This window comes from Zonotrichia albicollis, chromosome 2 (genome assembly GCF_047830755.1).
Source record: "Zonotrichia albicollis isolate bZonAlb1 chromosome 2, bZonAlb1.hap1, whole genome shotgun sequence".
Taxonomy (NCBI): Eukaryota; Metazoa; Chordata; class Aves; order Passeriformes; family Passerellidae; genus Zonotrichia; species Zonotrichia albicollis.
This window is the reverse complement of record NC_133820.1, coordinates 65,613,708-65,636,217: the sequence shown is the minus strand read 5'-3', so window position 1 is coordinate 65,636,217 and position 22,510 is coordinate 65,613,708. Positions and strand designations below refer to the sequence as shown.

At 40.8% G+C, this 22,510-nt stretch overlaps 2 protein-coding genes across 3 annotated transcripts in view; both read left to right on the top strand.

Annotated features, from left to right (window-relative positions):
- Window positions 1-1,785, top strand: part of LOC102073106 (phosphatidylinositol 3,4,5-trisphosphate 3-phosphatase TPTE2) — a 37,310-nt gene extending 35,525 nt beyond the window's left edge. Inside the window, exon 20 of one of the 2 annotated variants that reach the window (XM_074535382.1) lies at window positions 484-1,785. The gene's annotated coding sequence lies outside the window, so the exon portion shown is untranslated. Of the gene's footprint in view, window positions 1-480 lie in introns of both variants that reach the window. The other variant, XM_074535381.1, reaches the window with a different exon arrangement.
- MRPS31 (mitochondrial ribosomal protein S31) lies at window positions 180-21,977 on the top strand. Its single transcript, XM_005482423.4, has 8 exons — window positions 180-289; window positions 1,822-2,241; window positions 4,419-4,706; window positions 5,363-5,512; window positions 9,909-10,052; window positions 12,281-12,354; window positions 16,595-16,738; window positions 21,654-21,977. The coding sequence occupies exons 1-8, from the start codon at window positions 180-182 to the stop codon at window positions 21,863-21,865; spliced, it is 1,542 nt and encodes a 513-aa protein (XP_005482480.3). The 3' UTR covers window positions 21,866-21,977.
- The last annotated feature ends 533 nt before the right edge of the window (window positions 21,978-22,510 follow it).

Sequence of the window (22,510 nt, the reverse complement as noted above, 5' to 3'; positions counted from 1 at the left end):
CTCACAGTGACAAATTTCTTTCTAACAACTAATCAAAACCTACTCTCACTTTGAAGCCACTCTCCAGTGCTCTTGTTGGGTCCCTTCAGGTACTGGAAGGCTGCATTTTGGTCACCCTGAAGCCTTCTCTTTTCCAGGCTGAACAATCCCAATTCTCTCCTCCTTTTCTTGCCGGGGAGATGCTCCAGCCCTTTGATCAACTTGGTGTTCCTCCTCTGGGCTTTTTCCAACAGGTCAATGTCCTTCCTGTGCTCATGACCCCACAGCTGGATGCAGCACTCCGGGTGTGGCAATTGTTAAGAAAGAACAGCCTAGGTTATAAATGGTTTTAGAAATTGAATTGTAATTTCTTTAATGTAAAAAAATTGCTGTTGTAATTAGTGGTTTTGAGCTAATTGTGCATCCCAAATAATCCGCAATACTAAGAAATTATTGTTTCATTGCAAAGAATTTTGACCTGTGTGCTGGCTTCTTGTTTAGCAGGACTGTAGCACTGCTGGAAGATCCACTGGTGAAAGTCATCTAAGCCCCTAATGCAGTGAAACTTGCAATTAAGATGCCATTAAACCACCTTCTGCCTGCCATGACCGTTTGCCACTGGAACATCAGGCCTTGAGCGTCTCAGGGTGTCCCTTCATTGCCACCTTCCTCGGGCACACCACCAGGCCTGATCTGCTCTTATCTGCAGAAAATGTGGAGACGGCGACAGCGCTTGAAATGTTTCCTGGGAGATTTCACAGCTCTGGAATGCGGCGCTTCCACGCGCATATCGCCACCACGCGGCTTTTTCTGCTGCCTGCACCCGCGGCTGCTCAGCCGAACCCTGCTTTTTGTTCATGCACCCTGCTGCTGTGGAGCACTTGTTTTGTTTTAAGGAAGAATTGATGTAGGAATTGCATACCCTGAAGTAACAACACTTGGTGTGTGTAGGGAGACCATGGAAGAGCTGCCATGACTCCCGAGAGACTCTCCTAAGATGAGGTATCAATTTGTTTGGAGTTTTACTTCAAGGTTTCCCTCAAAGGATTTAGGCACGGCAAAAATGGGATATGTGTGCAGAGACCTTAACTCGTAAGAGCTTTGCAGGAATGTGGAAGTGCTTGCTGACACTGAGAGGTCTGGTTTGGGATTGATGATTGGCTTTGGGATGTGATGGTACACCGTGTGACAGAGTGGCGCAACTCCTCTTCAACAGAGTATTTTGGCATGAAGGGATGGGTAACCTCTGGGAAGCTGACAGGGGGATGCCATGGAAACTTGTCTGATGTGGGAGAGCAAAGGGATCCCTTGCAGGCTGTGTTTCTGTCCATTCTGCAGTCCCAAGCTATTTCCTGGGCCCCACACCATCTCCAGCCAACCACACGCAAACCTTTTGCCTTTGCAAGAAAGGACTTGCACCGAGATAGCAGCCACAGGACACCTAAATCTTTCCGAGAAAGAGAATTTATTGCCCTCTTATCAGAAGAAACAAATTTCTTTCTGCCTCACTCAGCCATGAAAACGCTGTTAGGATTCAGAGGAAGACCAGACAGAATCCTGTGTTTGAGTGGAATTTATACATCATGTATGAGATGTATGAATATGCAACAGGCTATTGCTTTTAAGGGTTAATCCTCTGTTAACATGTATCCTTTTCGGGCTTATGTTGCCCAGAAAAGATACCCAGACGTCCATAACTCTTTGTGTCTATTGCCTCATATTGTCCTAATCCTAATTGTCCAAAATTTTTATTACTCTAATTATAAATCTATTTTTATAACCATTTTATTACTAGTAAACTTTTAAAATTTTAAAAACAAGTGATTGGCGTTTTTCTCACAGGGCAGATGAAGTGAAGGCTTGGGGACATTTTTGGAGCGTATTTCGGAAAGATGTGAGCCCCAATGTCTCTCTTGCACAAAGGAGCCCAGAGTGGGCACAGCACTCCAGATGCGGCCTCAGCAGGGCTGAGCACAGCAGGACGTGCTGGCAGCGCTCTCCTCACACCCGAGCTCCCGAGGCCCAGGCCGTGAGGGAGGGTGCGGCCGGGCCGGGCCGGCTGTGCCGGGAGCGGGGCGGGGCGGAGCCGGCCGGAACGCTGCTGCGCGGAACGCCTGTGCGCGACTGCTGTTCCCGTCCGGCCGGGCGGGCGGGGAGCGCGGGCCGCAGGCGGCGGCGGCGGTGCGGGATGTGGGGCGGCGTGCGGGCCCGCGGCGGGCTGGCGACAAGGCTGCTCGGCACGGCCCACGGCAGGGCCCGCAGGTACCGGCCTCCCCTGCACCCTCACCTGGCGGACGGGGCCGGCGCCGGCCGGGCATTGCTGTGTGGCCGGGCCGTGCCCCGGGGCTTGGCCTTCAGAAGGACGGGACTCACCTGTCCTGCCGGGGCCGGGTGGCCGGGACAGCGGTGGGCAGAAGGCAGCGGGGAGTGCAGGCGGGTGGAGGGGAGTGGCGTGGGCCGTGTTTCTCGTAGTGCTGTCCTTGCCGTCCTTCCCATCTTGGAGGGGTGTGAATGATCCGCGTGTGCTCTGACCGTAGCTTTGCACCCGGTATCAGCAGAGCGGCGCTGCCTGCTGGGTGGTGCTGTTTCTGCACAAAGTGCGGGCTAAGAGCCGTGTTTGGGAGTTCTTCGTTTTTACTGAAGTATTTTAAGCTGCTTTTAATGACAGCTCAGTTGTGCATTTATTTATTTTTTTTTTAATTTCAAAACTCCTCGATATTTTTGAACAAGCACGGTGCTGTGACGGCCTCATGTTCAAAGCAGCTCGGGTTCTTTGGTAGCTGTGTTTGCTTTCCGAGGCCGAGCTCCCCAGCAGTAGGCAAACTGGATGGCAGGTGAAATACAGGGATGCAAACTGCAGTGTGCTGCTGACTTCAAGTGCCTGAGGCTTTCAGCCTTGCTGTGCTTTGCTGCTGCTGTAGGCTAAGGTGAGGCTGAGAAGGTTGGAGCTGTTCACCCTGGAGAAGAGAAGGTTGCATGGAGACCTCATAGCAATCTTCCAGTGTCTGAAGGAGGCCTACAGGGAAGCTGGAGAGAGACTTTTCTTCAGGAATATGGGTACAAATTGCATCAGGAATAATGGGTGCAAATGGAAAGAGAGGAAATTTGGTATTACAAAGAAATGCTTGTGCTTGAAGGTTGTGAGATGCTGGGACAGGTTGTCCAGGGAGGCTCTGGATGTCCCAGCCCTGGCAATGTTCAAGGCCTTAAGTGACCCAGTCTAGTGGGAGGTGACCTTGCCTATGGCAGGGAATGTTAGGCCTGGGTGATCTTTAAGGTCCCTTCCAACCCTTTAACAATCTGTGATTTCTGAATGGTTACATAGTTTTAAAGAGCATGTGGCCTGAATTAACAAAAAAGGAGTTTGTCAAGGACCTTTAGGGAGCAGTGCAGTGTAAAACAGCAGGGTTCCTACCATCTTCTCAGTAAGAAGGTTCTAAAGCTTTCCTTAAATTTCCCTGTTGCTTCTCAACATTGAAATTTAGATTTTAATGCTGACAATTTATGAAGTGCAGAATGACCTAAGTGTGATGCAGTGCCTGCTGAAACTGGCAGATTTTCCTTTTTTAGCCAGAGAGAGATGTGTGTGAGGAGGAGAGGTATGCCACAATTCCTTCAGATTTGTGGAGGTATTTTAAGATCTATTGAAGTTTTTTATTTTGAATCAGAAGAAATAGTAATTTTTTTCCTTTCTGTAATTTAAAGGTGATTTTTAAACAAAGTTAGTAGGTGTGAATGTAAAGGTTTAAACGCTGCCATTTAGAATGTTATAGAGAACACCTCTTGAATTTATGATAGTCTAGAGAATGCAGCTGTGTCTGTGTTGCAGAATTTCCTGAGCAGCTCCTTGCTGTCCCTGGCTTCTCATCCTCAGCTGCACTGTGTCAGTTTCAGCTTCTTTGCAGTCATGTGCTAAGCAGAGGAGCTATAACCCAAAGAACTTTCCTGTTTGTTTCTGGGTTAACTTGCAGCAGAATCCATGTTGCAGAGTAGGGGAATGTGATCTGTGGTAGTGCCACAAGTGTGAAAACATGTGAGGTTATCTGTATGTGTGTAAAGTCTTTTTTCAGGGAGTGATCTCTTTATTGACCCATGTTAAGAGTTTTGGTGAGTTTTCTATAGTACCAATGAATTTAAGTATCAGGTACCAGTAAATTCAAACTCTGTATTATTTCCTCCACAAATAAATGGTGTGCAAAGTTGTTTACTTTGTGTTTGTGATGAGGAAATCAGAAGCTATCAAGAGTTTGAAATGGTGTCTCAGCCCTTCTCAAAAGTCAAAAGGCACATGTTTAACATGTACTGAACATACTCAGGTCACACTCAGCTGGGCCTGGACAGTTGTAACTGTTCTTTTGGGGTTCTTGATAGGTTTACAAAATTCAGCCTTGGAACCACCTATTTTTAACTTCTGCTTCCTAACTTTGTGTATCATCTAGCAAACAGGAGCTCTTCAGCACGAGCAGCGTGCTCTCTAAAGACAAAGATAAATCTGCTGCTTCCAAAGACAGCACACCTGAAGCGGCAGCAAAGAGGCAGGAGGATGGAGCAGAAGCACCCAAGCAGCAGCTGTTAGACATTATTGGTAATATGAAGGTGGAGGTGAGCTACAGGAAGAAACTCCAACAATTAAAAGCCAGTGAGAGGAAGAAGCAAGCTGTGAGCAAGCTGGAAGGCCCGGACAGGGAAGGTTCTGTGCCTCAGGGAATTACAGAAGACACCCAACGGTAAAGTATAACAAACTTTTCTTAGCCTGTTTTACCCTTAGTTCAACTTTCTTTTTTTTGTTATTTAGGACAAATAAACCATTTCCAACAGTATAAAAGAATCTTGTAAGGGAATGTAGTGCAGAGTTGTAGACAGGAGTGAATCACAGGGGAGGATCTGAGCAAAAGGTGCTGTATGCTGTCAACCTTATGCTGCCTTGATCTGCAGTGAGATTGTGGAAAGGTAGCACTAGCACCTGCCTGTGGAAAGTTATTTTAATGGGAGAAGGGAAATACTGTTCAGATAAAACACAACAAAAGTGAGGAAAAAGAAAAAAAATTAAGAATGGCATAATGATTGTTGAGTCTTTGGAGCTGCTCCTGTCCACAGTGTGTTACATCATATTTGTCATCCCACAGGTCTGTGCTGTGCAGTGGCACAGGGCTGCCATTTCACCAGGCTGGGGAGCAGGAGCTTGTCAGAGTCCTTCAGCATTTGACAATTAGGGCAATGTAGGGCAAACCTGCCTGTCCCACTGGCCACCCCCACTTGGGAAAATACCTGACTAGCTTCTGAGTTATTAAGATATAAAATGGTAGCACAGAAATGACAATTTAAATATATTAAAAGGTTTTGTTTGGTTTTGTTTCTGTATCTGTTGTGTCTCTGTTTACAGTTTAAATCCAGAACTGGTGACGGCTGCTTCTGCGGTTGCATCTTCCCTTCCACGCAACAAGAAACAGACAGAATCAGAGCTCCTTGCACAGCTAAGAAGACATGAAGAAACCACAGATAAACAGAAGAAGGGGGGCACTATTAACCTACGGTCTGTGTATTGATTGTTTTTCTCACTTACATCGGAAATTCCTATTTTGCAATGTCATCCTGAAGGTGACTGCCTTCTGTGTTGGGAAGGTGCCCCTAAAAGATGCCTTTGGACAGTATATCCTTAGTATTAATGAATATTGCTAACATTATTGATCTGGTTATACCAAACTCTAAATTTTGCAATCATCCTTCTGAAGTGGTTTTGCAGAAACAAAATTGTTTTCATGCCCAGGATCATTGCTTTCTTGGACAGGCTAGCAAAATAACAGCTCTTTTTGTGAGTTTGGTTGGGTTTTTTTTTTTGCCACAAGCTTCCAGAATTCTCACACAATGGATGGATTTGTAGATGTTTCAGACGTTCTGTCTGGACTGGTGAATTTTCATGACAGCTCTGCAGAACTGAACTAGAGCAGCTCTGTTTATAGCCCCACCCTTCCTTTCAAAACTTTCCAGTCAACCCATGAAACTCATCTCTTGGCTTAACTCTGTTTCCAGTGTGGCTTTCAAACAGATGAGAAACATTTGTTTGGAAACTCAAACACTTGTGCATACAGCTCTTTTGGATGATGGTTAAAGGCAATTTTTTTTCCTTTTTTATTTTTTCAGCTAGTATTCAAATACTTGCTGAGAAAATAAGGCATTAAATCCAGGTGAAATGCTGAACAACAGAAAATTGGGTCTTTCCTTTATGTCTGTTTGCAGTGCAAACTCCAAGCTGCTTATCTTAGTTTTATTCCATAAAAATGCATTTGCCCCAACTGAGGATCTAAGCTTGACCCATCTATTATCATCTGTAGGTTACATGTATTTCTACGTGTAGGTGTCAGTGAAGGATCTGCTGGAATGATTGTCAGTGTTCTGCAAAAAGAGCTAATGGTGTCTCTGGCTGATGTCTGCCTGAGTGGAAATTGAGGAAGAAAGAGACAGATGCTTGCAAACAGGTTGAGTTAGGTGATTTCACAGACTGGGGTGTACAGTGCTCAGTGAATGACTTCATTAAGCAAAATATCTGTTCTTCAGATATAAGGATGGAGCAGAAAATCCTGTATATAGAGGATATGTTCGTTAAACTGTTAATTACCAGGGAGTTTGTTTGCTCTCTGTCACTGAGTTCTTCAGAAGGGCAGAGTACACAAATGTCTTTAGCAGTGCCATGGGCTGTGGGTGGCCAACTTAAATGTAATTCAAACCTTGTTGAGTACCCAGGGTGCTGGAGGAGCACAGAAATCCTGGGTGAGCTAACACATGCAGTGCCCAGCCTGGAATGTGCTGGTTTCCCTTCCTTAGGTTGCACACGCTCTTGTTTAGGTGTGGTTTTCCTGCCTGCTGGCATCACAGGCTCTCTCCTCACCTACAGCACTTTTTCTGAAGCACTGACCCAACTCTGGCTGCAGTGGAAGAAAGACAGTGACTAAGGAAGTCATAGTCAAAGCAAAAATGTTTTTTCTCTTGAAAGAGAGTTTAAATTCTTCAGAAATTTAAAAGCTGCAGCTATATAGTGCCTCTGTATTTTTGATTGGTAGGTTAAGGTGTGATATTACAATGTTTTATGACATGCTTGTGGATGAGGCACTGTCATTAGAAAAATGCATTTTCCTCTACCAGAACCAGCCTTTTTGGAATGTCGTGGCTGGCTTGCTGTGCTCTGAGTTGGCAGGTTCTATTCCCTGAGGCAGCTTTGTGACCTAGCTTGTTTCTCCCAGCAAATACACTCCTCCTGCTGCCGCCATTTGCTGAAAAGTTTTAGTTTTCTTACTTAAGAGTTAGGTAGCAGAAACGCTTTATCAGTGGATGAGTTTTCCAGAAAGACCAGCAATTTATGCTGATTTTCATGACAAAAAACTTGGTAAAAGTAACCTTTTAGAGTTACTGTGGATCTCTTAGTTCTTTGAGATAAATACAGTACTCTCAGATTTTTGACTAGTATTTAAAAATGTTGATTTTACAAAGCCCAGCAGCCTCAGACTTGATTTGGTGTGATTTATGTTCCATGATGCCTCTATCCACATAATGCATGAAGATGTTTTTAATATATTAGAAAGCATTCTCTTTTGTTCATGCATGATTATTTTGTGTTGAGTTTTGTTTGACAGTAAGAAAATACGTGCAATTGAACTTTCCCTTTATTTCTGTAAAGGTTTTACAATCAATATACTTACATATTTTAAAAGCCAATATATATTCCTTAGTTTTTCACAATATTTAAAAGCAAGATACTTTCACAAGCAGTAGAGCTACATAGTGCTGAACTGTAAAAAACTGAATTCTGCTATTGTGATTTATTGTATGAAATTTGTTGTATGTTGTCCAGATCTTTTGTACAAATTTTTTTTACCAGGATTGTGGCAAGACCTCCAGAGGTCACTGTTGTATGCAGTCATCTCATTGCCTTGTAGAAAGCATGGGGACAGGGCATTCACTGGGAGGGGAAAATATTAACGATAGAGGAATTTATTTTCCTCAGTGTGGGCTGAAGTTTCACTCAATGGAAATCACCAGAGCACTGCACCAAAATAAAATCTGCAGCCTGACAATTTCAGCTCCTGTTTTGGATGAGCAAGAGTACTAGTTCAGAGCTTTGGCTAGAATATATCCAAAGCTCCTTGGGTCTCCGTTTTAAGTATTATAATTATTGGCTGATAATCAGGAAAGAGAGAGAGTCTGTGGTTGTTACAAAAGTCCTACCACTTCCCATCTCTGGAAGGCAGGTGTATGTAGGAACTTCAGTTTTTAATGTGTTGGAACGAGGGAATACATAATATCTAGCCACTATCGGTACGCTGGGGTTGGAGTGGGACTTTTTAAACCAATATTTTTTGTTTCAAAAGGCATTAAAAAAGTCTTTGTGGTTCTACTTTTGTTAGTACAGTGCACTTTTCATGATGGAGCAATGAATGTTGCTGCCAGGAATGTCCATATGCTGATACTGGGGTGACATTAGGATTTCCTAGCGAGGAACATGGTACCATTGACTGTGTGTTCTGGTAGCTCAGTAGTGTAGTCCTTCCACATCTACAGGGCAAAACTGCAAGTAATTCAGGAAAAAGAGCAGCTCTGAGCAATCCTGACTTCCCTGAAGCACGGGAAAACACCAGCCTTTTAGGTCACAGCTGAGTCAAGCTGTTGGGCTGGGCTGTGTGTGGCTGACCTTAGGAATTATGTCCCTTTGACCCTTGTAAGTGTGTCAAGCCTCTGGCCCAGCACCAGCTCACTAATGCCAGTAGCCACTTCACAGAGTAATTTATAATGTGAGATATGCAACTAATCTGAGATTGCTTTTTATTTAAAATGAAAATGAAATTATTTCAAACTTGTTTTTAGATGCCTTTATTTCAGAGTAGGTACTGGAAGAGCTATGCTTGTTCTGCCATTTGAAACCACATCTAAGACTGAAGAGAAATCATGCTGTGTTTCTGTGGCAATTAGCTTTTACAATTTTCCAGAAGTATTTTTTCTTGTCAGTAAAATCTCTTTTGACTTAAGCTGCCAAGAGCATAGTTTGAATTTCATTTGGATTTTCATAAAATGGGTAATGCACTGTTTTTGCCTTGGCCTATTTTTATTTTTTGAGCCCATATTTATATCCTGAAACTTAAGTGCTGCAATTTGGGATGACTGTGTGTGACTGGAAGTGGTTGGGTGGAGAGGAGGCTGTGAGGAAGAGCTACCAGAGAGCTACCAGTGAAGGGAGCTCATGGGCAGGGGCAGAAGAGGCTCTGATTTGCCCTTTGTGATTAGAATGAGCTGTGTATAGTGCTGGAGATCAGAGCGTTTGCTCTTCACGTATGATTTTCACTCCAGAATGACGAAGGAAGATGTGGTCTGTTAATGCTGTAATATGATTATGCAATGCAACAGATTGCAGTGGATCAGGAAAGGTGACCTACTTATTAGGGTGGCATGATTGGCCCATGTCAGCTGATGTGTGAAGGCAAGCTTCCTTTTGGTCTGCAGCAGCACAGCTCTGTCCCTGGGCAGTATTGGTTCCTGTCCAAAAAAATAGGGATTTTTGCCTATTTAAACCTATTTTTTGTATTCAGAGGAATTCCTCATTTGCTTAAGCAAAACATGCCTAGTACACTCTGTGAATATTAGTATACAGATATATGATTTTTTTTTTTAGTTGAAAACTAAATAATTTAAAAGGAAGCATTCACTGTAGATTTAATAGACTAAAGTAGCACTTTTATACATGGAATGTAACAAATGGTTTAAAACAACAGCCTTGAATGTTTGATGGATTAAAGATGGGTGTATTTTGTGAGGAATGTAAAATTCTGTCTCCTGGAAGCTTATGAAACCAGTTGAGAGTAGAGTTTCTAGTTAATGCATATGACAAACTTCCTTGCTTTGTCAATCTGTTGAGTTTTTACATGTAATGTTTTCCATTTCAGCAACGTTATTTCAGAAATGACAGTTAAAAGGCAGTCCCCAGAGCAGTGGGGTGCGAGGCTCTCCGGTCGCATTTCCTTGCAGTTGGATGAGGATGGTCAAAGAACAAGACCTGGAAGGTCATCAGCTCAGATGGACTCCAGAAGGTATTTTTGTGGTGTTCACCTCCAGTAGAAGGAGCATGCAGTTACTAATGGATAATACTTTAAATTTACTTGTACTTATTAATGTTACAATACTTCAGAGCTTAAAGAAATTACTTAAATATTTTTCAAGATAAGTTAACATTGAAATAAATTGTGAGAACAAGATAGTTAATGGCAACCAACTAATCAAATAATGTGCATTTTCTTAATACTACATTTTATAATTAAGCATACTTGGTGCTGAAATGTAACTGTTCTTGTTTTAACTAGATTTAACTAAATTATTTTCACCTATGCATAATACAATATTATGTCACTTTCTTAACTTCTTGGGAAATGGAGGTTTTGAAAGCTTGCTTTCCTCCTCTACAAAACTTGATCATGTTCTATGTTTAGAAAAAAAAATTTCATCCATTCTGTTGGGATTTTAAAGATATATTAAAGTTGGTCTATTTATTTATTGCCACTTCATTCTGTAATTGATTTCTTTGTTATCTGTGATGTTATAATTGTCTATGAAATTAACTTTATAATTTACATGTGATTTCAGGGTACTCCTTAAGTTTATTTTGCTGCTGTATTAAGTGGCCACTCTTGTGAATTAAGGAGTGCTCTTATATTTTTGGTTTACTCCTGTAAGCTGTGCTTTTTTTTCAGTAGTCTTTGGATTTTCCCATGGCAGCTCATCATTGCATTCCTTCTCCATAGCAGTATTTTAGTATTGTATTCTGTCCATAGCAGTTTTTTAGTAAGGTTAACTCCTCTTGTTTTTAATTTACTTTGTAAATTAATCTCTGTTTGGGAGGTTAGGGCCTGAAAATGGAGGGAATAATTTGTGTTTAGATAGATCATGGTGAAGACAGAATTTGGGTAACAAAGGGAAAGAAAAGAGTGAGTTCCTGGATGAGTAGATGTAAAGTATTCTGTGTGTGGTGGAACTGTGCTTGGTATATAACTTCAGAAATAGCACCTTAAAATAGTTTTTTAAATCCCTGTAGTGAGTAAACTGTCTCCAGTTTCAGGCCTGAGTTCCCTCCTGCAAACCTGAATATCTCATGTATTTACTTATCAACTGAAAAATAATGGGTTAGGAAGAATACCTAAATTTGAGTCTAGTTAGTACATTGCAAGGAAATGAGTGATGTTGCTTTATAGTAATCTAAACTTGTAATTTTAAAATAAACTTTCTTACACATGCAATGTATCTTTGGCCAATGTCATTGGGAGTTACACACAGATTGGAAAATATAATCCTGAATCAACATTCTTTCAAGGCTCTGTAACTAGATTGTTGTGTGCTGAAATAGCTCCAGGGTAGTTTCATCACTAAAAAGTAATATGACAAGAGCAGGTTTGCAGAAGTAGTTGAGGCCATTAGAAATCTCCAGTAAATCCAGAAGGGTAGAATTTTAAGGTCAGAAAGGATAAATCTTGCCAGGGTAACTGTGGATATGTAATAACAGAATGAAAGAACTGTTAGAATTTCAGTGGAAACCTGGAAGATAATATGATTAAAAACATAGTTGATACTAAAGACATTGGGTTTTTTTTTGTTTTCATCTATAAGAATTTGACTACATGTTGAACTCTTGTATTTTTTTTTTAATATAAGCTTATGGTAATGATAAATTTGGTTGAAAATAGATGGTCAGAGTGAAATATTTGTATATTCAGAAGAGTGAGCACCAGGGTGATGCTATTGAAAACATATCATATGGTTATATTCTGACTGTTTGCCCTATGGCAGAGAAGGTGGCTGTGTGATCTTCCAAAAGGGCTATTTATGTCATAAAGCAGGAATTATTTGATTTAGCTGTTGCCTTTTCTGTTCCTGAATTGTGCAATATTTTTTTTACAGGGAAAAAACCCAAGTCTTCAGATAATCACAACTTTGTAAAATCACTTAAGTACTGTGGTTTGATGCTGTTTACCTTTTTTCAGATTCCTAAATATTCCAGTTAAAATTGACTGCAAATATAGTGCTTGATTTATGCTCCTCCTTTCACATGGAAATGTTTTGAGAAGCTCTGTTTAAGACAAATAGTAAAGCCATAAACGCTCTCTGATTAAAAGCCTGAAGATTTAGTGAAAATCACTATCTTTTCTTTTTTTTTTGTCTCCAGAGATCTGTTAGTTCATGAAAATATTTTTGCTTTTTAATTTGTTATCTGGCAATGTTGTAAGGTGTTGTGAAATACTAAATATCGGTTTTCTTTTTTTGTTTATAGAAGTCTCAAAGTAGGAAAGAGGCTGAATATATTCACTAAGGCTTCTACAGAACCAGAGCATGCACTGAAAACAGGTTAGTGGAAATTCAGTAATGAAAAATGCAGTGAGGCTAAGTTCTGCATTTTTAGAATATCAAGAGATTTGTTTTTATGGGGAGACATGTCCTGCTCACTTTCTGCTTTCAGTCTGATAAAAGAAATGACTACTTTGATGTAGCTCAGATTTTTACCAAGTGAAACTTCCATGCAGTGTAATGAGATGTTTTCTGTGCTGATCAGGGCACTTTGTTAGTGAATATGAAGGGTATAACTGGCTTTTTGTCACAAAGGTCAGTCTTAATTCTGTGAGTGTAAAGCCAGCCTGGAGGATGGGTGTATGTTGGCTCCAGCTTATTTGGTCAAGTTGCAAGGAAATGTGAGGCTGTGATCCCAAGGAAGCAAGCATGCCCTGCAGGTGACTAAGTATAAGCAGGGTAGTAGCAACCCAAGAGTACACACTGGATTACTGTGTGTGCTGTGTGGCCTTCTTTTGTTTAGTGTTCCAGATGGAGCTGGAAAGATCCCACTGGCAGCTGACAAATGACACCTTGCTTCACCTATTGTAAAATTCTTCATATCTGTTTAGAATCATAAAAAGTTTGGGTTGGAAGGGATCTGTAGAGGTTATCTGGTTCCAACCCCCCTGCAATGAGCAGGCACTTCTTCCACTAGGTCAGGTTGCTCAGAGCCCTACCCAACCTGACCTTGAATGTTTCCAGAGATGGGGCATCTACCACCCTTCTGGACAACCTGTTCCACCACCCTCATTGGAAACAATTTATTCCTTTTGTCTAGTCTGAATCTCCCTCTTCTGGTTTAAAGCCACTACTCCTTCTCCTGTTGCAATGGGCCCTACAAAAAATTTGTCTTCATCTTTCTTTCAAGCTCCCCTTAAGTATTGAAAAGATTGAATAAAGTCAACCCAGAGCCTTCTGTTCTCCATGAGGAACAACCCCAGCTCTCAGCCTTTCCTCTTAGGAGGGATGTTCCATCCCTCTAATCATCTTCATGGCCTTCCTCTGGACCTGCTCCAAGAGGTCCACATCCCTCCTGTGATGAGTACCCTGGAGCTGGTTGCAGCATTCTAGGTGGGGTCTCAGGAGAGCAGAGGGGAAGAATCTCTTCTCAACCTGTTGGCCATCATTCTAGTTGGCTTTCTGGGCTGTGAATGCACATTGCTGGCTCATGTCCAGTTTTTTATCCGCCAGTATCCCTAAATTCTTCTTGGCAGGACTCTGTCCATTCATGAGCCTGTGTAGATGCTGGAGGTTGCCCCAAGCCAGGGGCAGCACCTTGCACTTGGCCTTGTTGAACCTCATAAGATTTCCATGAGGTCACTTCCTTGAGTTTGCCCTTGAGGTCCCTCTGGATGGCATCCTGTCCTTCACGTGTGTCAACTGCACCACTCAGCTTGGTGTCACCTGCAGATGTGCTGAGGGTGCACTCAACCCCTCTGTCAGTGGTGTGGATGAAGAGACTGAACAATCCTGGTCTCGGTGTGGATTCTTGAGCAACACAACTTTATCACTGACCTCCATCTAGGAACTGAGCTTTTGACCATTGAATGCATGGTCTGGATAGACCCTTGGAATGGCCCATGAACCCTGGACCATCTGGATGTGACCATCCAACCAATTCCTTATCCACTAAATGTACATGCCAAAACTCATGTGAGATAAAAGATGCCAAAACTAAATTCAAAACAGGTGTGACACCTTCATATTCACTCTATGGCACAGCTGTGTGGGAACAGTCTTAACAAGGATAGCTTCCACTTATGAAGACTTGGCTTTACTACAGGCTGGGTTTGGCCAAGAGTGTGTGAGTATGGGCAAGTCCTGTAAAGAATGTTGTCCCTCACTTTTCTTTGTGAACAGTGAGACTACATTGTTAGTATTGATCTTCAAAATGCTGTTTTTCCTCAGCTATTCTGAGGCCCTTTTAAAAAACAGACTTTGTTCCAGTGTAGTGACTTAGACCTTTATGTAAAGTTAGTAGCAGCGGAAGAAATAGTACTCCTGTCTAAAATCTTACAAAATCATGAGTATTTGTTTCAGTTTCAAAAGTAGAACTGTAAGTTTTTGCCAGATTCTAGCTGAGTAGTTTTTTATCTTTTTTTTCACTTGAAACTACAGGGAGATATTAATTTGATTACTTAATTTTTTAGTAAAATGTTAAATAGTGCCATTTGCATATTTTCAAGCAGCTGTGAACTTTCTGAATACAGACACCTCTATGAAAGCTGTTTATTAGAATGGGATTCAGTTTGCTGTGTTTTAAGACTGCCAGTATGATTAAAATTGGTCCATTTTACGTGTAAAACCCACAATGAATGATGTAGTGTTTGTTTTTAGCTGTCTTAACAAAAGTGGTGTTGAAAAAAATGGATTTTGAGTTGAATCAAATTTGCTCAGGTAAAAGAGTGAGAATATAAGATTTCTTTTTAGTATGAACAGAATGCAGACACAGTGGCTCATCGTAGTCACTCCAGCTAAAAGCTGAGATGCACTTTTTTTTTAAAACATAAAATTGGAATGTGTACAAATTGTTTTAGAGAGTAAGTGGACTTTATTGTATTTGTAATTAGAAGTTAATTAGTAAGCTTCTTTCAGCTTTTTGTTTGGTGTTTCCTGTTTGATTCCAGGTAGCCTTGAGGAACTCTACAGTGTGTTTTAGACCAGGAAGCTGATTACTTGGCTTACAGACTAAGCCTGATGACAAACATTTTTTTGGGCATTAACCTCGGGAAATACCAGCGTGATACTTGATACCTTGATTCATTTGTTTTCACTGTCTTGGTTCATATTTCAGGAGATAATGGGTTAAATTTTTTCTATACAAAACAGAAAAGCAAGTTTTGTTTTAAGTATTGAATATTGACTTTGAAAACTTGAATGTTAACTGGAAATTGTCATCCTGAAAATACTCTTCATAACTGTTAATGTAAAATGCCAGTATTATTTTCTGCTCCATGAGGTGAAATTATAATCTTTATCACCTCTCCTGCAAGCTTGAAAAATGAGGTACTGCTTTCCTCTGTTAGAGGATTTATTAGTTTCTTTATGATGTGGACAACAATTTCATTCTGGTATGGTTTTTCATGTTGTCTTGTAGCTGTATTTTATTCCTGTCTCCAGCCCTCAAATCAAAGTACTCAGCCTGGTAAAATAGTTCTGGAAATTTCCCTCTTAAGGAATAATTTGAATAACTGTATTCTGATTTAACACAAAGAACCCCTCTGAAAACACTTTTATGTATGTAAAAATACTGTTTCCCCTTCCATTGTGTTTTCTCTTAAACGAGGGGGGATTTTTTTTAATTCAGTTGAGTTGTAAGCCACTGAGCTGAAGATGAAATTATATCTTGGCCTCAAGTACTTAGACTCAGGAGTAGTAAAATAATAGGTTATTGGCTATAATCCGCTCCAAGTGGACTGTAATACTTGAATCCACATAAAGATCTGTGTTCCAAGGATCTTAGGATGAATTGATAATAGAGGGAGGCAGGAAAACAAAGGGGAATGCAGCTTAGGCCAGCTCACTCGACAGCAGCCCAGGGCACTCCCAGAGGTCCCTCCCTGTCCTGTGGTAACAGCTTGTTCCCTGCAGTTCAGCGAAGCGCTTCAGTCTGGGCTCGTGACCAGCTCTCCTGGGTGGAGGGACAGGAACTCCTTGAGAAGAGTAACTGCTGCAATATGAGTGCACTTCGATTAAAAAAAAATAAAAAAAAGGCATCAGAAAAGATATATCCCTAAAGGAACTGTTTAACTTTGTGAAAAGAATAAGAAATCCTGGTTTCTCAGCTTGAGAAAAACTGGCACACTTAGGAGCATTGGGGAAGGAATTGCCATCCTTTGAGTTGAGTTGTTTCCCTGAAGGAGAATGTAATTGTGAAGAACCTGAAAACTCCTGTAGAAGTAAGGGTCCTTTAGCACAGTGCACCAGTCAAGTTCAGAATTTGCTGTGTCCTCATTTTTTGAAAGACAAAACCAAAGAAGGATTGTGGAAAAATTAATTTATTGCTTTATGTGAAAGACATAAAAATAAATATTCCCCTAGGTGTTCAGAGTAGATTTTCATCAGACATTTGAGAACTTAATGAACTTTCATGTTAACAGAGAAGTCTTATTTGAGAAAGGTGATGCTGGTATTTAAGGTAGAAAAATTTGCATGGCTGAAGTTACTGGTCTCTGTAAAGATTGATGTTAAAGGACTTTGTCTTAGCTATTGAGAAGTGTTTGGTTGCTGACAGATCTTAACAAAATTTGTTTTTTAGTATCTTCGCCAACAATTTGGGATCTGGAGTTTGCAAAGGAGGTTGCAGCAGTAACTGCACAGCCTCCCCGAAATGGTTTTGAGGAGATGATCCAGTGGACAAAAGAAGGAATACTGTGGGAGTTCCCAATTGACAATGAAGCTGGTATGTGCACCGTGAGCTTTTATTATCTCTCTCAGTTTATCTTTTCTGAAAATTAGAGCATGTTTGACCTTTGACTGTTTTAACATAATGTTTCAGCTGTGAGTCATGCTTTTGATAGTAAACAAACATAACTTCCTGACTGTCCCAGATCAGAGATGCTTCAGATGAACTCATTCTGGCACTCTTCAGGTGAAGTCTTGCCGGTGGTTTGGCTGATCCGAGGGCTGGCTGCTGCCAAAAGGGGACGACTCCTTCCCTCCCCCCCTCCTCCCCCCGATGTGTTTAACACCAAAAGGCAGTTCAAGTCTCTTACATAATACCTTTTACTCTGCATCTTTACTAAGTTAAGCTCCTAGCAGAACTTGGGGAATCTTAAAACTGCTGTGCGTGTTTTATAATGCTGATTGTGTTCTTTGGTGTGGCTCTTGGACCAAGTCTCTTGCCAGATCCCAACCAGCTATCTGCCAGTTCCGTATCTGGGCAGGCCAAGTGTTAAACAGTTGTTTGTTCCCTTTGTTCTGTCTGTTTCATAAGAATAAACAGTCACAATATTCACTCACCCTGGGCATCTATGTTAATTAGGCATCTTTGTGCACAGTATTTTCTTTTATTACCATAAAAAAAGAGAAAGCTCTGTGTGAAGTTATGCCAGCAGAGAGAGTGAACGTTAAGGAAGTGAAGAACAACTACACAAAGTGTGCAATATAGGAAAGGGGACTTCATAACTTCAGGGAGAGCTTGGCTGTGGGTTTTGGGGTTTTTTAAAAGACTTTAAAGACATCAAACAAAACTGCTTTGTAATGATTCAGTCACTGAGAGCAAAACAGGTTAGTATCTGAAGCTGGGAGTCTTTGAAAATCTGTCCTATACTGAGTTGCAAATTGAATAATGTGCTTCATTGTTTCTTAATGTTTATTCTCATCCTATTTGGCAGTTTCTTCACAGAATTTAATCACTGCTCCCAGGATTGATCTGTTCCATCATGTTCCATCATGTAGAAATCCAAGTATACTCTAGTCATGTTTTTGCAAGCTTAAAACCACTGTGGCCAATGGTTTTTGTGTTGTTGTAATGTGGCTGGAACCCTGCTGTCTGGGGCCCTCAGTTGACAGTGTGTCTTTGGCGGCCGTGGTTTCCCTGGGGCAGCCGTGCCGCTGGAACCGCGCTGTCTGGGATGGGGCGGCCAGCGGACAAAGAGGCTTTACATATAGTTAAAACAAGAATCTTGATTGATTTGTCCACAAAGACTAGTCATGTGGAAAATTCCAGTGGAGCCTTCCAAAACCTGTCACCTCTCAGGTTGAAATACCAAGTCAGTAAGACTGGCCTATCAGACTGCCAGCCACAGGCCGTTAACCACCTCAGGTGTGTCAAAGCACAGTTAAAAACTCGAGAACCTTGCTCTGAGTATATCAACGTGTTGTAATTTCAGTTTCTCTGCAAAATAAAGATGTCCCTTTCTGCTGTTAATTTTGCAGTTTTGTAACAGCCATTGCCCTCAACAGGAGGAGATTACTTCAGCTTGTTTTGTATCCAGAAATGTGTGATTATTCTTCTATGCCAAAAACATGTGGCTTTAAAAATATAAGTGCAATTAAATTTTCTGTTGAGGAAGCACGTATACTCAGCTTTCAGCATTATGAAATCTTTTAACGTTTTAAACCAAATATAAAAAAGAAAGACAACCTCTTACAGCTCTTTTCCTTGGCTCCAGAGTATCTCTGGTGTTCTCATTAGGGTGCTTCACCTAGGCACTGTACTGTGCTGTGTGGCACCAGGGCGAGGTCACGGTTTTTAAAATTATTTTTGTGTGAACATCTGTAGATGTGGTTGGACATACTGGCTTGCTGCAGTGGCCAGCAGCAGTCTTCCCCCCCACACCTTACTGCCCTGTTGTTTGCTTTTACCTGCATGCCCTTGCCCTTGTCCAATGAAGTTGAAGTCACTGTTAGGCAGAAAATTACCTTTTTTTTCTTTTCCCTCTCCATCCTCTGATTAATTTTTACCAGTTTAGCAAACCATTAGTATAGCTTGCGTAACATTGTTCTCACCACTCCTTCTTTCTGCTTGTCTCTCCTGCTTTTAAGTAGCTTTAATGCTGCTCCATGATTGCCATGGCAAAAAGTTGGTAAAGACAATTATTTGTGCCTCATTTATTATTTCTGTGCATTTATACCATAATGACTCAAAAAGCTGGAAAGGACAGAGCAGATTATAGGTGAGAATTTGCCTTAGCACCTCGTTATGAGGAGCAAATGCTTTTGGTGGGCCAGAGATTGTTACTGCACAAGTGATAGGAAGGTCTCAGAAAATTAATTCCTCAGTTGCCTCTGATGGCTTCTGCAGGCAAAAGTTCACCAAGTCCTGTTCTAGTTGCTGGTTAGCTGAGCTGCTGTTCCCAACAGAGAAATATTGGATCATCTTGCCAAGGGAGTTGGCAGAGTTGCACAACCATTGCGTCAGGGTTTCTTTACTATCTCTGTTCTAGGGACCTTCTGAAGAGCATGATTGATGTAATTCTAAAAATCCTGAAAGGATTGAATACTTTGTGTTGAAAGGGACCTTTAAAGATCATTTAAGCCAAACCCTCTGCCATGGACAGGGACATTTTTTTCACTATATCTGAATACTCAGTCATCTTTATATCATGTCAGCAATGCTCGCTATAAGGGATGGACATCTGTGTCTGGATTGGCATCTTTAAGACAAGGTTGGTCATGTCTTGGAAGGATTAGTGTTTTAGCTAGAGGAATTCCCCAGACTTTCTGTTTTGTAGCATGTAGGGGGTTGGAAATAGGATATTGAGAGTAGGTGTCTTCTTGTTTTGATGTTGAAAAAGAAAATTCTCTAATTTAGACTTCTGCCACGCATATTGCTTCAAATTATGTTTCTGAGGACAGTGCAAGAGAGGCTGAGGGACAGGCTGGCAGCAGGAGTCAGGGCTTGCTAGGGGTGAGGGAAGTCATTATCTCTTCTAATCTGTTTCACCAGAGGCCTCAGCCTCTGATGCTTTGGACAGTTGTGGTCTCCTTTTCTGTGATGCACACTTTACTTTTTTGAGGACTGAAATACGTGGTCTAACTGAAATATTTGGACTTAACACTTCATCCCCAAACCATAGACAGTCTTTGACAAACAGGAAAGCAGAATACATATGTAATATTTACTTATCACCTGCATTTTTGTGAGATTCTAAATTGCTTATTTTGGGTTAAAGATGAAAATTGGTGAAATTATTTATTAGACGAAATCTTTCCTGATGCCCTGTATCTGTCTCTAGAAGAAGAGCATTCAGAAGGCCGAATTTTACTGTCAGCATTATTCAGATTCTTTAAGTAGTGATTTTGTTTGGTTTAGTTCTCTTGGATTTTTGAGACCAATGGAAGTAAGGAAGTCTGGAAAGGTTGTTAGTTTGAAAAGGCAACCAGTAGCATCCAGGTGCAATAAGATTCTATCTCCCCTTGGTGGGGGAAAGCCAGCATGGGTGCATAGTGGAAGGATCATCACTGCTTCTGTCTGTGGACATAGTTTTCCAACCACAACAGAAATACACTTTCTGATACTGACATTACCTGATTTTTGTTATTTTAACTTTCAACATAAAGGAATGAGGAGAGAGCTTCTGAAGAAGAAAATGTGCTCTTTTTTTTTTCAAGAACCACAGAGATAAATGTGGTGTGCAACTGTGGTATTGATACACTCACACATTTCTAGGAAAAATACAGGTATTTCTCAGCTCCTTCAGCTATTGCAATACCTTAAGTTTAAAGCAGGAAAAAAGTAATGCAAACTTAACAAATGCAAATGACCTTTTAGTGACTTCTCCATTGCAGAGATGGACATAATTTCTTCTGAAACTATAGAAGCTCTACCAAAGAAGGAAGCCTAGAACTAGTGTGGTTTAATTACCTCAGTTTTAATACCCCTGATTTAATTTTATCAAATAATTTAGAAAAACATGTACACCATACTCATGTGTGTGGTATAGGCTTCTCATTTTTGTCATCTTGAAGTAGTGCAATATTTTTCTCTAATAACAGATTTTACTGAAGGGTGCAAGCCAATTGGTATCAAATAAAAATTTCCATGTATATCTAACTGAAGAAAAATCTTTCTTTACAAATCCCAGATTGCCTTTTGGTTTTTTGCCCCTTAAAATTAGGAACAGCAAAAGCACCCTTTTTTCTATATGTAGGAATTTGTGTTCTGAGTCACTACCATCATAGCATGAACAACAGCAAAAAAATCCACAGGATGAAGAACAAACTTTTGCCCTGTCTCCAATAATCCCTTGTACCATGTCCTGTGGAGGCTTTTGAGTGCATCATCTTTGGTGATGGCTATGACTTAATAGCAGCTGGTGAGATACACCACACTTTTGCATCATCATATGCACTCACACATTCAGAAAATGTCAGAAAACAAATTTCTGTGCCCATTTGATAGCAATAGGATGTTAAAAGTATGGCTTGCAAGGACTTGTGTTTGTTAGCTGTTCAGTATTTGATACTTTATGAGGTTGCCTTATTTGTTCAAGACTAGTTTGTATTCTTTAATCCCCTGCAGAATTTAGGCAATCAGTGTTCTCTTTAAAAATTTATGAAGAAAGTGCCTGCAATCTAAAAGGTGGTACCAATGATGAATCAAAATTTTCAAGTATTGAACAAACCAGATTTTAGCAAGAAGATTGATTTATGGTTATAATTATTCCTCCTACTTCCACCCCAGCATCAGGCTTTCATCAAGATTTCAAGCCAGAAATTTGATTTAAATATTACATATTCTTAGAAATGCAAGCAGAACCATTAATTTTACTAATTTAAGATTATTTTCAAACGATACTGTTTTTACTTTGTTAAACTTGCTATTATATTATGATAACAACTTTGTCTTTCTTGCTTTGTCTTTCTGTCAGGGATGGAGGATGATGCTGAATTTCATGAACATATCTTTCTGGACAAACACCTCGAAGGCTTTCCCAAGGAAGGACCTATCCGCCACTTCATGGAACTAGTCATCTGTGGGCTTTCAAAAAACCCATATCTCAGTGTTAAGCAGAAGGTTGAACATATTGAGTGGTTTCAGAAGTATTTTGAGGAAAAGAAGGAACTTCTTCAAGAGATTTGAGATTTGGGAAAGTGCTTACCCTTGAAATGAAGAAGTTATGTGTCAGTGCATAGTGATCATGTGGCCTGAAAGTTGTATTTTAAACAATAAACTCAAAGGTCGTCTTTTGTTACATGTGTGTCCTTATGTGTGTGGATACTTCTGGCAGCAAAAGAAGGAGCTGCAAAGTATGGCTTTTGTAGAATGTGCATTTAAAATTTAGTTTATTGGAATTGTTGCTTTCTAAATTTGAAACTGGTCTTTCAGCTGTACAAAATCCTAGGTCTAATTCCATGTCCTCCACCCTTCACACCTGGACTGTATCTTGACAGGTTGGATCATCTTTCCCATTTTGAAAAGCTTGAAATGCTTTCATTTTGCTTATTTATGAGCCACACTGGTATTTGGATGGTATTAATCCTTTTTCCCCCCCTTTCACTAACTATAATTATTGGTTCATTTTGAAGTTTTTGGTAATGACAAAGTGATTTGAATGGTATGCTTTTTGGTTCATGTGCTCAGTGAAAGGCTGTTGTATTCCTGAAATGTGTGCACAGCATAACACTGGTGAGTTACAGAAAATAACAAGGGAGTGATGTTCCTTAGGGTTTGCTGTTGGGACTGGTGCCACCAACAATGGCTTTAAACTCAAAGAGGTGTAGTTGG

Bases quoted from the DNA above. Each gene is read 5' to 3' on its own strand.
- MRPS31 (XM_005482423.4), top strand. From the start codon at position 180: ATGCTCCAGCCCTTTGATCAACTTGGTGTTCCTCCTCTGGGCTTTTTC. The intron at 2,242-4,418 runs GTACCGGCCTCC...TGTATCATCTAG, and splicing joins GCCCACGGCAGGGCCCGCAG to CAAACAGGAGCTCTTCAGCA. The intron at 5,513-9,908 runs GTCTGTGTATTG...TTTCCATTTCAG, and splicing joins GGGGGCACTATTAACCTACG to CAACGTTATTTCAGAAATGA.